We start from the raw sequence: 14,460 nt of genomic DNA, 5'->3' as shown, positions 1-14,460 counted from the left end.
TTATGGTTTACATTTTAAAGCCTTGATTTTTACATTTTAAAGAATAATTTTTCATAGATTGAATACATTCCTATAAATATAGTTGTTACACATATATATGACACACTACAATTAGAATGCAAAATTTAACTATAATATGACAATATAATATACATTACAACAACACTTAGAACTATGTGCTCAAAAAAGAGTAATTTGGGAAGTCTCATGATAATAAAGGGTAAAATTCAACTAAATATATTTAGTATCTAATTTTAGTTAATTACTCCTAAAAATGAGTAACGTTTCCCCTAAATTCATATATATAGGGGATTTCTACTCTGCGGGCGTACCCACACAATTACGATTTTAATTTTTTTTTTTAAACCTGACCCTATATATCATAGGGAAAAAAATGACCATTCACTTTCGCTAATTCATTCAATAATCTAAACATTTAAAATTTGGAATAACAGATCGCATTTGACAATATTCTTTTGAATCACTTTTGGTTGTTTTTATATAGCTATGACACCGACTGGAGTTCCAAAACAAGTCAAGGAACAGTTCCATAATTATTATTATATATTTAATTTGCTCAGACAAATCTATCTTGTTTGTTATTACAATTCAACAATCAGCTCAAATATTGAGAATTACCTGAGCTGATAAATTTAGTTTAAGCTATTATGGTCGTTCAGATACATATTAACTTGCAGTTGAGCTGATAAACTTCAAATTTAGTGTATAGTGACCATATTCTCTTAACTTGGACCTATAATTTTTTATCCCTAAACAGGTACAATCATCAAGCTCACATCTTTCTTTTTTTTTTCTTCTCACGTAATGTTATCGATATGAATAGAGCATGGGGCATACATTGAGATAGACGCACTATATTGAACATTTTGGGTCACAACGGCCATGATAAAATTAAAACAATAGTCCTGTAACAAGCTCGGGAGAATAAAAAAAAACCTTTCACGTCTCCTGCTGATCATAATATCTGCTTGATCTCTTAGAAGGGTTGTTACCTTTGCACAAGTTTGGATTCTTTTTATATTAAGCCAAACAATGATATTTATCAGTGCCCATGTATGTATGTACGTACTAAGCATTGTGACTTGAAATTAATACAATGATCGAGTTAACCACAAGTTATAAATTAAAATATACGCAAAATGCTTGAGAACAAACAAGCAACCATGGACAAAAGGAAAAGAATTATATAGCAACAAAAACAAATTTCTCCCTTGTTGACAGGCTCTCTCATGCCTGCACTCCCTACAAAATGTCAAATGGAATAAAAGGGCCGAAAGATGATAATTATATGTTTGTCGCTTGAATGGGACTTTCCCCCCATTATTTTAAAAATTACCCTTTATTTTCTTCTTTTGTGAGCATGGACTCCGAACAGAGCATTGTCCCTTATTCCTTACTGCTGATTAATCAGGTTCCTTATCACATATGGCAGTATGCCTCCGTGGTTGAAATAAGCCAACTCCACCTGCAAAAGCAATCAGAACTCCATCACCAACCAAACAAAGGCTTAACAACATGGCTTAATTTTGGCCAAGGCCACCGCAATCACCAAAACCAAACACAAAGACGAGCTATACTTTAATTGTAAAAAAAAAAAAGAATGATCATTGAAAGTACCTCTGTGTCAAATCGCGCCTTGCAGATGAAAGATTTCCCAGTGTCAGTTGTGACAGTCACGTCTTGACCAGGCCTAATCTCACTAATATTGCTTGGTAGGTCGATGGTATAACGTTCATGACCAGTCAATCCTAGTGTCTCTGCATCCTCACCAGACTTGAAGCAAAGTGGAATAATACCCATTCCTACCAAGTTACTGCGATGAATTCTCTCAAAACTTTTAGCAATCACTGCTTTGACTCCCTGTCACATACCAAATTTACTTAATCAGATAAAGCCAATAATACTACTATTAAAACTTGTAGATTTGTAATATGGGCTGATAGAACAACTCACCAAAAGCATTGGACCCTTGGCGGCCCAATCCCTGGAGCTTCCACTTCCGTACTCAGCACCAGCCAATACAATAGTGTCCTGCCCAGCAGATTTGTACCTCTGCAGGAGCAAATGGATGGCAAAGATATAGCGATTAACCATACTTGGAGATTATGTACGCACAGATGTAGTCATTATTAACCAGAAATTACCACTGCATCACGATAGGACAGAAAACACCTACCATTGCAGCATCAAACACAAAAAGTTTTTCTCCTGTAGGAACGTGAACTGTTTTTGGACCCACTTCACCATTCAAAAGCTTGTTAACAAGACGGATATTGGCAAAAGTTCCCCTTGCCATCACTTCATCATTGCCACGACGACTTCCGTAAGAATTGAAGTCCCTACGATCCACACCGCGCTCCATAAGGTACTTTGCAGCAGGACTGTCCTTGTTGATGCTTCCTGCTGGAGAAATATGATCTGTTGTAATACTGTCGCCAAAATTCAGCAGACAGTAGGCATCTTTCACTCCATGTGCGCCAGGAGGATCCATGGTCATATTTTTAAAGTATGGGGGTTCGTGAATATAGGTTGAGCTAGAGTCCCAAGAATATAAATTGGAAGATGGAACTGACAGCTGATTCCACATTGCATTTCCTTTTGTAATAGCTTCATAAGTACTCTTGAACATGTCTGGCAACACACTGGATTGCACAGCCTAAAGAAGTATGACATGCATATTTATTTGCATCAGGCACTAGGTAACTTCACAATAACAATTTAAGCACATTATCACATGCATGCATGCAAATTTTATTCTACCTCGGCAATTTCTTCTGTTGACGGCCAGATATCTCTGAAAAAAACATCCTTACCATCCTTCCCTTTTCCAAGGGGCTCTTTCTCGAAGTCAATGTTCACCTGTTGACAAATTTTCACAAGTTATCTAATTTGCATGAAATAAAACATCGCAACAAGAGACTGCAAACCAAAATAATTGCCAGAACATATATTTTATCCTCCTTAAAGTCATGAGAAAAAAAAAACCTCCACAAGAGACTACTAAGCAAGCCAAAATAACTGCCACAACATATAAAATTTTCTCCTCATAATAGCATGAGGCTTCAGCAACTATTTTGAAATTTCATCATAATTAAACTGATGAGCATGAGGCTCACCAGAGAGAGACAAGATAAGACAAATATTAATTCTGAGGTATATCTCTCCAAATAATAGCGGAACTTCAAAAGAAGCCCAAACTAAAGCTTTTGTGGCACTGCACCATGATAAAGTAAAGTGCAGGTTTCTCATCGGCAAATAATTTCATTTAAGAACAACCTCCAGAAAACACAGTCCATTATGTGAAATGTAGCATCTTTTTCTTTAATACTGTATGGGTTTTATTTTTATTTTTTATTTAGAGGGGGCAGAGGGGACTAAGATAAATAAGATTTCATTTTAAGGGGAAGAACTGTATACCGTGCCAGCAAGGGCATAGGCAACCACTAGAGGGGGTGAGGCAAGGTAGTTAGCCCTTGTCAAGGGGTGAACACGACCCTCAAAGTTTCTATTCCCAGACAGCACAGCAGCTGCTACAATGTCTGCATAAGAATCAAATAACAATAAATTAGGAATTGAACTTTGGGAAAGAGGATTTACATAGACTTCAAACTAAATGTATACCTTCCTTTTTTCATGGTGCGAACTCAATAAAAGGTAGAACTAAAACATTACCGTTGTCAGTAATGGCAGAAGAAACTGATTCATCCAAGTCCCCTGAATTTCCAATACATGTTGTACAGCCAAAACCAACAATATTGAAGCCCTGTTCATTTAAATATTTCTGCAGGCCACTGCAACAAGCAAATAAAATTTAGTAGACATTCTCTTGTCTGTACAGGAGAAATAAGTTTGTTAATCTTATGGTAAAATTACCTCTGCAGTAAATATTTTGTAACAACTCCAGAACCTGGGGCAAGACTCGTTTTAACCCATGGCTTGACCTGATAGTCATTTGTAAGCCCTCAGTTAATTAATCAAAAGAGATAGGATTTAACTCTTGATTGAAGGGGAAATAAAATATCAAGTTGACACACTAAGCGAACATTAAAGAACAGCTGTGATAGAAAGAGAACCAAACGAGCAAGTAATCATCAAAACACTGTCCTACCTTCAAACCAAGTTCGGTAGCTTTCTTTGCAACAAGGGCAGCTCCAAGCATGACACTTGGGTTTGAAGTGTTGGTGCAGCTTGTAATTGCAGCAATCACAACACTTCCGTGCTTAAGCTCTGCTGGTTGTCCATGAAATGAAAATTTAGCCACTTTGTCTTGTGTTTCTTTCGGTACAGCAAATCCCTGCATTATGTCAGATAATTAGGAAAGAAAGCAGATGAGATATATTGAAAAAAGCTTATAACTAACTATGCAAAAATAAGAAGTGTTTCTTCATTTTCCATCTCCTGGATTGGTCATCTAAATACTTCTTTCCTAGTCCCCATCTATGTAATAGACGGCCTAGATAAACTGATTCTGGGGACTGACGTATAACAAAGACCATAACTCTCAGAAAATCAACTGCAACACTAAAAAAGAAAGACCATACAGTTTTACAGCTAACTAACCTTGAACCCAACTTTGTTATCAAGACAAGCATGCCAATCAGCTTTCATTTCTTTCAAAGTCACACGGTCATGAGGCCTGTTAAGGATAATGGTTAAGACATGAATATATAAAACGTCTGTGTACTCAAAGAGCAAAATCAGAGAGCAGTAGGGAGCACATACCTCTTTGGTCCTGAAATACATGGCTCGACATCCGCCAGATCCAATTGTAGGTAAGATGAGTACACTCTATCTTGTTGAGGCTGAAATTATGTAATTTTAGTCAATAGTTGCATTACAGAAAGAAAAAAAATGTTGGTTCGTAATGTATACTACCACACTTAATCTGAGAAAGTTGTGCTGTGTAAATTAACAACAAAAAATAAGAAAAAGTGGGCTTGTGAAACCATATTACCTCATTATAGTCAACAAAAAGATTATTTGCCCTCAGATAAGCTTCAACCATAGCGACCTATATCAAAAGGAAAGAAATCATGTTTACAATTGATTAATAAAAAATAAATATATTAAAGATTGCATATTTTGAAACTTGTGCTCTGGTAAAGTACTCACAGTCTCATCACTTCTACAAGTCAATTTGAGGTACTGCAAAGTAACCTTATCAACAGGGAAGAACCCCATGGTTGCACCATACTCAGGAGACATGTTGGCAATGGTAGCTCTGTCAGCTAGTGATAGTTCACTCATACCATCACCTACAGGCACATGAAAACATGAATACTTTAGATCAGGCTGCGAAAAAGGAAAGAAAATGTAATTCACAAAGTGGAATCAAGTTTATCAAATTACCATAAAATTCAACAAATTTGCCAACCACTCCATGCTTCCTCAGCATTTGTGTAACAGTTAACACCAAGTCAGTAGCCGTAACTCCATTGTTCAATTTACCAGATAATTTGAACCCAACAACACCAGGCAAGACCATGCTCATGGGCTATCAATTAAAGCATAAAATATTAGAGAGACTGGGGAAAAAAAGTTTTTTACACATAATTAGAAAAATGTGGTTTTGCAATTGTACAAAAACTACAGCATAAAATAAATATACCAGTTTCATCAAATTAAACGCAACTATCATTCTATTAGGAATGCAGACAACAGAAATAACAATTATACCAACAGTTCATTACCTGGCCAAGCATTGCAGCCTCTGCTTCAATACCTCCAACGCCCCAACCAGCAACTCCCAGCCCATCAATCATGGTTGTATGGGAATCAGTTCCAACCACACTATCTGGGTAGAGTAGGCCATCAGTGTTGAAGACAACCCGTGCAAGGTATTCAAGGTTAACCTGAATTACACCAAGTTATCTCTGAGTCAAGTCTAAAAACAGCTAATCAAATATAGCATAAAAAATTATTATGTTATCTCAAGTTTACTCTTCGGACAAAAGAAATGGTAAAAAAATATAAAAAATGTAGAAGCAAGTGAAACGAACAAATATATATTGTAGTAAGTTAGAAAGAGAAAAAAAACTGTATGCCAGGTTTTTAGACACTTATCATCTGAAGTACTTTACCTGATGCACAATACCAGAACCAGGTGGAACAACAAGCATGTTGCGGAAAGCTGTCGACCCCCATTTGAGAAAAGCAAATCTTTCCTTGTTTCTCTTGAATTCAAGCTCCATATTGGCCTGCACTGCATTCTCCGATCTTGCAACATCAACTTGAACTGAATGATCAATGACGAGATCCACAGGCACCTGAATGAACGATCAGGTGGAACATGGTAGAGTAAGAAAAAAGAAGAGAATATCAAAAATCAAAATGACAAAGGAGAGGTGACATGTTTGGCCAATGTTTTAGCAGCCAAAAAAAAAAAGACGAGTTTACTAATTTACAAATTGTTTGATTAATTAGCATATAATGTGCAAGCAGATAATTAAGAAAATAGAAGAAGTATAATTTCATACCAAAGGGTTGATCTTGTTCGAATCACTGCCAAGATTATTCATGGCATCACGCATACAAGCAAGGTCAACCACAGCTGGAACCCCGGTAAAATCCTGGAAAAATAAGAAATTAAGAACAGCATTAGAGGGAGAAAACAAACGTTACCAAGAAGGTTCCAGTGCTCTAGATTCATGATCCAAGCCGTGGAGCAAAAACAAGAAAGGTTAAAGTATGTTGTAGGGCTGAACTCATAATATACCTGCAAGAGGACACGGGCAGGCTTGAAAGGAATTTCAACTTGCTTTGGTGCAGAATTCTCCCAATCAATGATTTTCTCAACATCTTCCTTTTTGACTTGGAAGTTGTCACAGTTTCGAATAGCTGATTCAAGAAGAATTCTAATAGAGTAGGGCAACTTATCTGTCGTTTGTCATGTAATTAAACAAATGTCAGGAAACATTTTATACGATAAAGAAAGAACCTCACATATTTCAGGAATAAGTTAGACTTATTACCAATCCTTGGATCGTTCAAAGAAGGAAGACTATAGAACTTTCCGAATTCGCCACCCCCAGGCTTGGGAAGACTGGTCAGGTTTGCCTTGAAAGGATTTTCAGAAGCTAAGATTGGGAAGATGAGAATCAGAAGTCAGAACATATATTTTCAGCTCAATACTTAAAACCATTAGCTAATATTTTCTGCAAGGAACGTAACAATATGTCATTTTCATTTTCATTAATTGATTATAAACACTATCGCCATTCACAAGCTGGGTTTTACCAAAATTTGCAAGCCATGCAGCTATAACTGAACAATTTTATAAATATATATATCATTGCAAATATAATATCTCTGAGTCTGAAAAAATACATTTCGACTCCAAATAAATTACTAAGATACTAAAATGAAATCCTTGCTTAAATTCAAATAAATAGTAGAACAACTTGCATAATCGGGATCAGAATTCACAACAGGACATAGTAAAATTCCAAAACACAAAATCAGAATAATATTTAAATATATAAATAAATATTACATATAAGATTCATAAACAACCCTATCAAAGGTCATAAATATATACGTAAAGGAAAGATGGTCAACTGTACAAAAAGTCAATATCCGAGAAAATAAGGAATGGAAAATAGAGTACCCATGGAAGCGATCTTGCGCTGAAACTGTTCAATCACAGGAGCGACTGCCCTGATCTGAGAGCGGAGAGTGTAAGGGGAGCGCCAATGAACGCCGTGGCTCCAGCGCGGGAGTGAGCGAAACGCCGATGAGGAGCCAAGTGATCGGTGGACAGAGGAAGTAGAAGAAGGAGGCGAAAAAGGTTTGGGAATCGAGGACGAAAAGGCTCGAGAGAAAAGCCTTGTAGCCCTAGAAGCTCTGATGAGCGAAGAAGATGAGTATGGGGCCATTATATACATAACTATGACTCACACATTCATACACAAAACAACAAGAACAGATTCAGAAAAAGATTACTGGATTGATTGATTGCTTTGATCAAGAAGATAAGAAAGAGAAAGAAAGGAGTAGTAATGGAAGAGGAGCTCAGCAACAAACGGCCTTTTTTGTTTTTTTGACTGAATGAAGCGCGCAGAGGCGTGTGGTGATGGCGAGTGAGTTTAAGCTAAAATTCGGGCCCTAGGGCTGCGTGCCCTCTCTCTTTGGCTTCTAGAAACTCGATTATTTTTTGCTTGGGTTTTAGATGGAAGCAGCAAAATGGGATTTTGATAGTGGAGGAGGACGAGCTTCTTCGCTAGTAGCTCCTCTGTGGTGAGGTGCAGCTGCTGTTATGGTGCGGTAGCCAATCAAGGGTTCCTATGGTGCCCTAGGCTGTTTTGTCGGGCCCATCTGGAGGCCCACCCTTAGCTGTGACAATCCCCGTAACGCTTTTAATTATGAAATTAATGCTAATGTAATGTCAATTATTGGTGTCCAATGTCAATGTCCTATTTAAATTATTTTATAAATAATGCGGATGCTAATTTTGATGGGAAGTTATTGAGAAATTAGGAATAATTTTACAGCAAAATATTCTCATTTTACTTTTACATTTTACAAGATGAATTCTAATCTACCAATATTTCAAGGAAAAATAAAACTAAAATGCATCAAATACTTGTTAACGCTAGAAATCATTAACAATAATTTTAAATTTAGACTGTGTCCACAAAAGTCTTTTTATTTTTTATTTTTTTTTGTTACCATTTTAGCAATATTTTTGCATATCAAATTGTTTGCTCTATCATTGAGGCTCTCTCATTTATAGAAAGTCATCGGGGAATATTATATTTCAATATAAATAATAGAAACTAATATTATAACTCCTGACTAAAAATACAATTGGACAACATGGTTGATGAAATAAAATTACAATATTATACTTAAAATACAAATAAATATAGACAATATGTTAGAAGAGAAGAAGATGAATACAAACTTAAGGCAATAGTTACAAATCAAACAACAATAATAAAAAAGAGGTTCTCACACTTACACAATTTTAAATGAAGAGAAATGAGGATTATTAGACTTGAACAAAATTTGAAATTTTTGTCCAAAAATTTATTTCTTTCTATTCTCTTAGTAATAAGGGACTCTAAAGTTTAGAAAATAGTTATTTGAAATTATCAAGCCTTATTGCTTTTAAGCCAAGTACTAAGATAGATGAAAAACTTTTATTTACAAGTGATCAAATGGTCTATATTTATAGAGTTTTGAAACATCTTTTGAATTTCAAATTCCATTGGTTGCTACTAATGTTAAATTGAGTGTTTAATTGAGTGTTTGTGGAATTAAAGGGAAGATTTTGAACTTACTTGAAATGTTTTAAATGTTCAAAATATTGAAAATGCAAAAATGGGATTTTGTTGTCAGTGTAGCCTCCCAGAGGGCCTAGAGCGCTTGCAACCTACCAATTTTTGCACTTTGCCACAAAAACGTTCAAATTCTTTCTATTTTAATTGTGTAACTTCCATATACCTAATAAGAGTCAAAATTACATCTTCATGCCCTATTCAATATAATAGCTCATAAAATTTAATTTGGAAATGTCTAACTCTCTTATTTTACACACTAATATGTGTTCTTTACATGTTCCAAATGGTTATTGATTTTGTAAGATGTGTATCTCCCGAAGTTATGTTACAAATTTGGACACACATTTATCTCACTTATTTATAACACTAAAATAATGTTACAATATGTGACAAAATGAATTTGTCACATTTATTTAATCTAACATTATATTATTATAAATAGAGTAAATGGCGGCGAAAATGTCTAATGTTTTCAAAAAGTTGCAATTTTATACCCATCTTTTTTTTGTAGTAAATATATTCAATGTCTTCACAATGTTACTTTTATACCCAAACTTTTTTTTGTGGTAAATATACTCAATGTTTTTAAAATGTTGCAGTTTTATACCTATTTTTTATTATTTTGATAAATAATAAAAAAGTGAAAGAAAAATATAGGATTTTAATTATTTTTTTAAATTTTAAATTATTTTATCTTTCTTATTCTTTCTCAAAATAATTATTTTAAATTAAATATCAATAAATATTTTATTAAAATTAATAAAAATGATTTAAAATAATTAAGAATTCATATATTTCATCAATTTAAAATATAAGTTTTTTTTTAAAAAAAGTAAAGGAAAAATATAAGTTTTAATTATTTTGATTAATTTAACTAATCTTAATTTTTTTTATTATTTTGAAAGTGAAAATAATTTAAAAGTTTAAAAATAATTAAAATCTTATATTTTTTCTTCACTTTCTTATTAAAAATAATTTTATTTCTTAAAATAATTTTTAAAAATATATATAAAAGTGTAATATTTTAAAAACATTAGTTATATTTACCGAACAAAAAAAATTAATATAAAAGAGTAATATTTTGAAGACATTGAATATATTTACCACAAAAAATAAAATTGAGTATAAAAATATAATATTTTGAAAACATTGTATATTTTAGTCATCATTTACTCTTATAAATAATATTGCAATTACAATGGCAATCCAATTATTAAAGTTAGTTACTTGCGTATTAAACTCGGATTGACATTTGAGCATCTTCTCCTAAGATAGTTACCACCAGCTCGAGCACTCGTCTACTTCAAGTTGATTCTCCCTGTGTGTGATTATGCCCTCTCAAATGTTGTGTGCATTCTAAATAGTCGTGTGTTAAGAATGTGCACAACAAAATTTAAAAAAAAAAAGAAAAGAAAAAAAAACTAATAATTCATTAAATGAAATTAAACAAGTTTATGACATTCTTACAAAATCAATAGCTTTATGGCTCAACAAAATAATGAAAGAAAACAAAGAAATTTCTTTGACTCTTGAGATGGTGTTGCAATCTTGAAGTAATTCACTTTAATAATCTAACTTTTATAAATACCAAGAGCACGAATTTCATTCTGATCTTAATGAGTGATCGCTTCATTCTGAAGTGAGACTTATGGAAATCTTCTCCCAAAAATTGTATATCGCATTCACAAGTTTTATGATATGTTTAAAAATAAACAACACAAACCAAACAAATAAAAAGATAGTTGAACAATGACTACTCTTTACATATAAAATAACTCTTCAAAATATGAAACGTTAGAATGGTGAAGAGATGAGATTAGTTGCTGCTTAAGTCTGTTATTTATAGAGTTTGGGAAACCCTAAGTCAAGTCAATCTTGTTCTTGATCTCAGTCAGATCAAATAACTCAACCAAAGAGTTTATAAAAATAACTCTCAATTACCTTTACTACAGAGAAATCTAGTTGCATCAGACAATGGACGAACCTAGACTTAATTCAAAACCAAGTTCATTTTAGAATTGATATTTCTTGGGTACAAAGATATTTCAAGTTACTCAATTTAAATCAATTAAAATAAAAAAAATATACACAGTGATCCATTCTATATTAAACATACTTATTATAGACAAAGTTACCATAAATAAATAGGGAAACTTGACTATAGATAATTTATTTAATATAAAATCCATACTTACCCAAAAGTGACAAAATCCACCAATTAGCATATATAAAATTTTGAAATTAACACATAATTGGAAAAATATATTTATTTAAAAAGTTAGGCAATTTTTAGATTTTACATCTATTAACATATCCTAGATATAAGCAATATACAATACACGTCTGCTTAGTTTTATTCATATAATTTATTAATTATATTTATTAAATTTGTGTTATTGTCATATAAATTTCAAATAAATAAATAATATTATATATAAAAAAATGACATAAACATATTATATGAAAAATTAAACCAAAATATTGTTTATAATTTTTTTAAAATATATATAATATGATAACCTTTTTAATTATAAATGATAAGTTTTTTAATAAAAATTAAGATTATATATTATATATTATTATTATAATAATATTTTATAATATTTAAATTTATATTGATATAAGTATTAAATATCTAGTTTTATATTAAATATTATAATAATAATATTTTATAATATTTGAATTCATATTAATATAATTAGTAAAAAATTAAAATGATGTATTATTATCATAATAATATTATATAACATTATTATATATGCAGTTTTATATTAAATACTATTAGTGATATTTTATGATATTTAAATTTTTATTAATATAATTAATAAATATCTATTTTTAAGTTAATTTTAAAATGTATGTTGCCTACACACTTTTTATATAGAAAATATTTATAACTTTATAGTGAAATTTTAAAGGTGATATTGTATAATAAATTTAGACATTAAAATATATTTTTTCATTATAAATAATCAATATTCTCTGTCACATTCCACCATTTTTCTCACAAATTTTCTGTATTAAACAATTAGAAGTAAACTTGCCACGTGACACTATCGATTAGTAATGCACCATAAAGAACATGAAACTGCGCACAGGGGATAATTTCTGGACGAATTTTGGAAGTTTCGAGTGTGGCACAGTCAAGTGGCGCATAATCCTGCTTTCTTCGTGCTTTGAATGGTCCTTCAAAATCTGCTGCAGCCAAGAGTAGTCACAAGAACAAAAGTTCGATACCACGTGGCCATATCAACGAGCTTCATATCACGATTACCACAATCAACGGCCAGATTTAAAATTGATCACTAAGGGTGCAAAACTTTACTATGCATATATACGTATAAATTTGTATTTTGTTTTTAAATAAATTATTATTCGGTTCAATCAATGGTGCTGAAAGATTTTCTTTTAGCCATTTGATTCGAATAAATATGGCCAAGCTGGTCTACTTTAAGAAGGCCTCTTATTATTTATACCTTTATAGGTATTATTGTGGTGGGGGCCATTACTATTACGATTCCCTCCTTTTGTCCAACTTTTTGCATCATTTTATTTAATAAAACATTTGTCCAACTTTTTGCATCATTTTATTTAGTAAAACATTTGTCCAACTTTTTGCATCATTTTATTTAATAAAACGAACTTTTACTTTATTTATTATTTTTCGTATAAATTATTACTTTGTTAATTTAATATGGATTATAATTAATTATATTGTTTATTGAGGGGTTTAATAATTAAATCAAACTTCTCTTCCTTCCACTAAGAATTATTAGTAATTTTTTATCGTAAGACCAAGAAAAGTATGTAAAGCAGTTAAACGACATCTGTCCCTAAAAGGCACGCGCCAATTTTTTGGAGTTTGCTATTTCATATGGAACTTACTTGGAGGCAACTTAGTGAATATTGTTATAATTTGTGTACGTGAATGAACTCAACTCAAATTGAACACCATTCTATTGTTAGTCAACAATATTACAAAGTCAAAATTAATAGCAATTATAAATTTGACGAAAATGTTTTTGTTTTTGTTTTTAATTTGGATTCTTTATATTAAGTGTCCAGCACAAATTTTTTAAAAGATAAAACAAATGTAACATATTTTTCTTACATAAAGTAACTTTTATTAAACCATTTTAATATATATATATATAAAGTAACAGACGTAGTTATATAAAACGTGCATGAATACATAAGTTTATGATAATAGTTATCAATACCGTTTCAAAAAAACTTGTTAAAGGCTGTTATCTGAAAACAAAATGTAAGAGCATCTACAATTTTATGATGTATCCCTAAATTATTATTTTTTTGCTTTTAATTATTATTTTATTATTCGTTTTGGTGTCTTATTTATTGTTTGTATCAAAAAATAAAAAATAAAAATTTATTTTTTATATTTTCAATAAATAAATAATCAGGAATTGAAGATTTATTTTTAAATTATTAAAATATTATTTATTTGGTATATAAAATCAACTAATTGATTTAATATATTAAAGTCAATATTTAATTTATTGACAAAATATTCTAATTAATGGTCAACATTGTTTGTTACCTGATTTTGTTGTTACCTGATTGAGGAAATATCTCAATCTGTGGCAGAGACTCTGATGGTAGGTCTCACTCTATAAATATAGAGTACCGGTCCCCAAGCTCGCTGCTCATTCTGACTTTCAGTAACTCCATCTAAAAGAGTTAGTGAGAGCTTGGAAGCCCGTGTACTCGTTCTAACTTCTGTTCCTTTTCTTTTGTAGATCTAAAGCTAGATCGAGGTTATCAATAGCAATGGCCGGAGGTATACAATATTCGATTCTTTTTGTATACGTTCATTCTATATATTAATTCCGCCTACATGTATATAGGATTGTTCATATGCCCACTTTCATATTAATCTAACATTTGGTATCAGTCGCCAGTCTACATCTCTGCCTTGCTAATTTTATCTGCATATATATTTATTTAATTTATATATGCCTTCATATTCATATTCATATATATATATATACATATATCTTCGGTTTTGGTTGGCCTGCATTTAACAAAATTTCGTTTGGTAATTTTATTGTGTTTGTATTGTTTTGTGTTTACATATATGTTAAATCTAACATATTTTGGCAATATAAACAAATTATTCACATATATATTCATTTGTGTA

At 31.6% G+C, this 14,460-nt stretch overlaps 1 protein-coding gene across 1 annotated transcript; it reads right to left on the bottom strand.

The window, feature by feature from the left end:
- Positions 1 to 1,077: 1,077 nt before the first annotated feature.
- LOC133817580 (aconitate hydratase, cytoplasmic) lies at positions 1,078 to 8,175 on the bottom strand. Its single transcript, XM_062250129.1, has 20 exons — positions 7,628 to 8,175; positions 6,993 to 7,097; positions 6,737 to 6,897; positions 6,498 to 6,590; positions 6,102 to 6,287; positions 5,712 to 5,873; positions 5,371 to 5,515; positions 5,134 to 5,276; positions 4,976 to 5,032; positions 4,744 to 4,823; positions 4,582 to 4,657; positions 4,130 to 4,315; positions 3,895 to 3,962; positions 3,694 to 3,812; positions 3,439 to 3,560; positions 2,782 to 2,880; positions 2,198 to 2,677; positions 1,975 to 2,073; positions 1,639 to 1,881; positions 1,078 to 1,486 (listed from the first exon to the last, which is right to left on the bottom strand). Exons 1-20 carry the CDS (start codon positions 7,902 to 7,904, stop codon positions 1,415 to 1,417), a joined length of 2,973 nt encoding a protein of 990 aa, XP_062106113.1. The 5' UTR covers positions 7,905 to 8,175; the 3' UTR covers positions 1,078 to 1,414.
- Between the last annotated feature and the right edge of the window lie 6,285 nt (positions 8,176 to 14,460).

Source organism: Humulus lupulus, chromosome 2 (genome assembly GCF_963169125.1).
Source record: "Humulus lupulus chromosome 2, drHumLupu1.1, whole genome shotgun sequence".
Lineage (NCBI taxonomy): Eukaryota > Viridiplantae > Streptophyta > Magnoliopsida > Rosales > Cannabaceae > Humulus > Humulus lupulus.
The sequence above is the reverse complement of the archived record's forward strand: the minus strand, read 5'-3'. Positions and strand labels throughout refer to the sequence as shown.

Bases quoted from the DNA above. Each gene is read 5' to 3' on its own strand.
- LOC133817580 (XM_062250129.1), bottom strand. From the start codon at position 7,904: ATGTATATAATGGCCCCATACTCATCTTCTTCGCTCATCAGAGCTTCT. The intron at 6,898-6,992 runs GTAATAAGTCTA...GACAAACGACAG, and splicing joins TTTGAACGATCCAAGGATTG to ATAAGTTGCCCTACTCTATT. The intron at 4,658-4,743 runs GTATGTGCTCCC...TATCCTTAACAG, and splicing joins TGTATTTCAGGACCAAAGAG to GCCTCATGACCGTGTGACTT.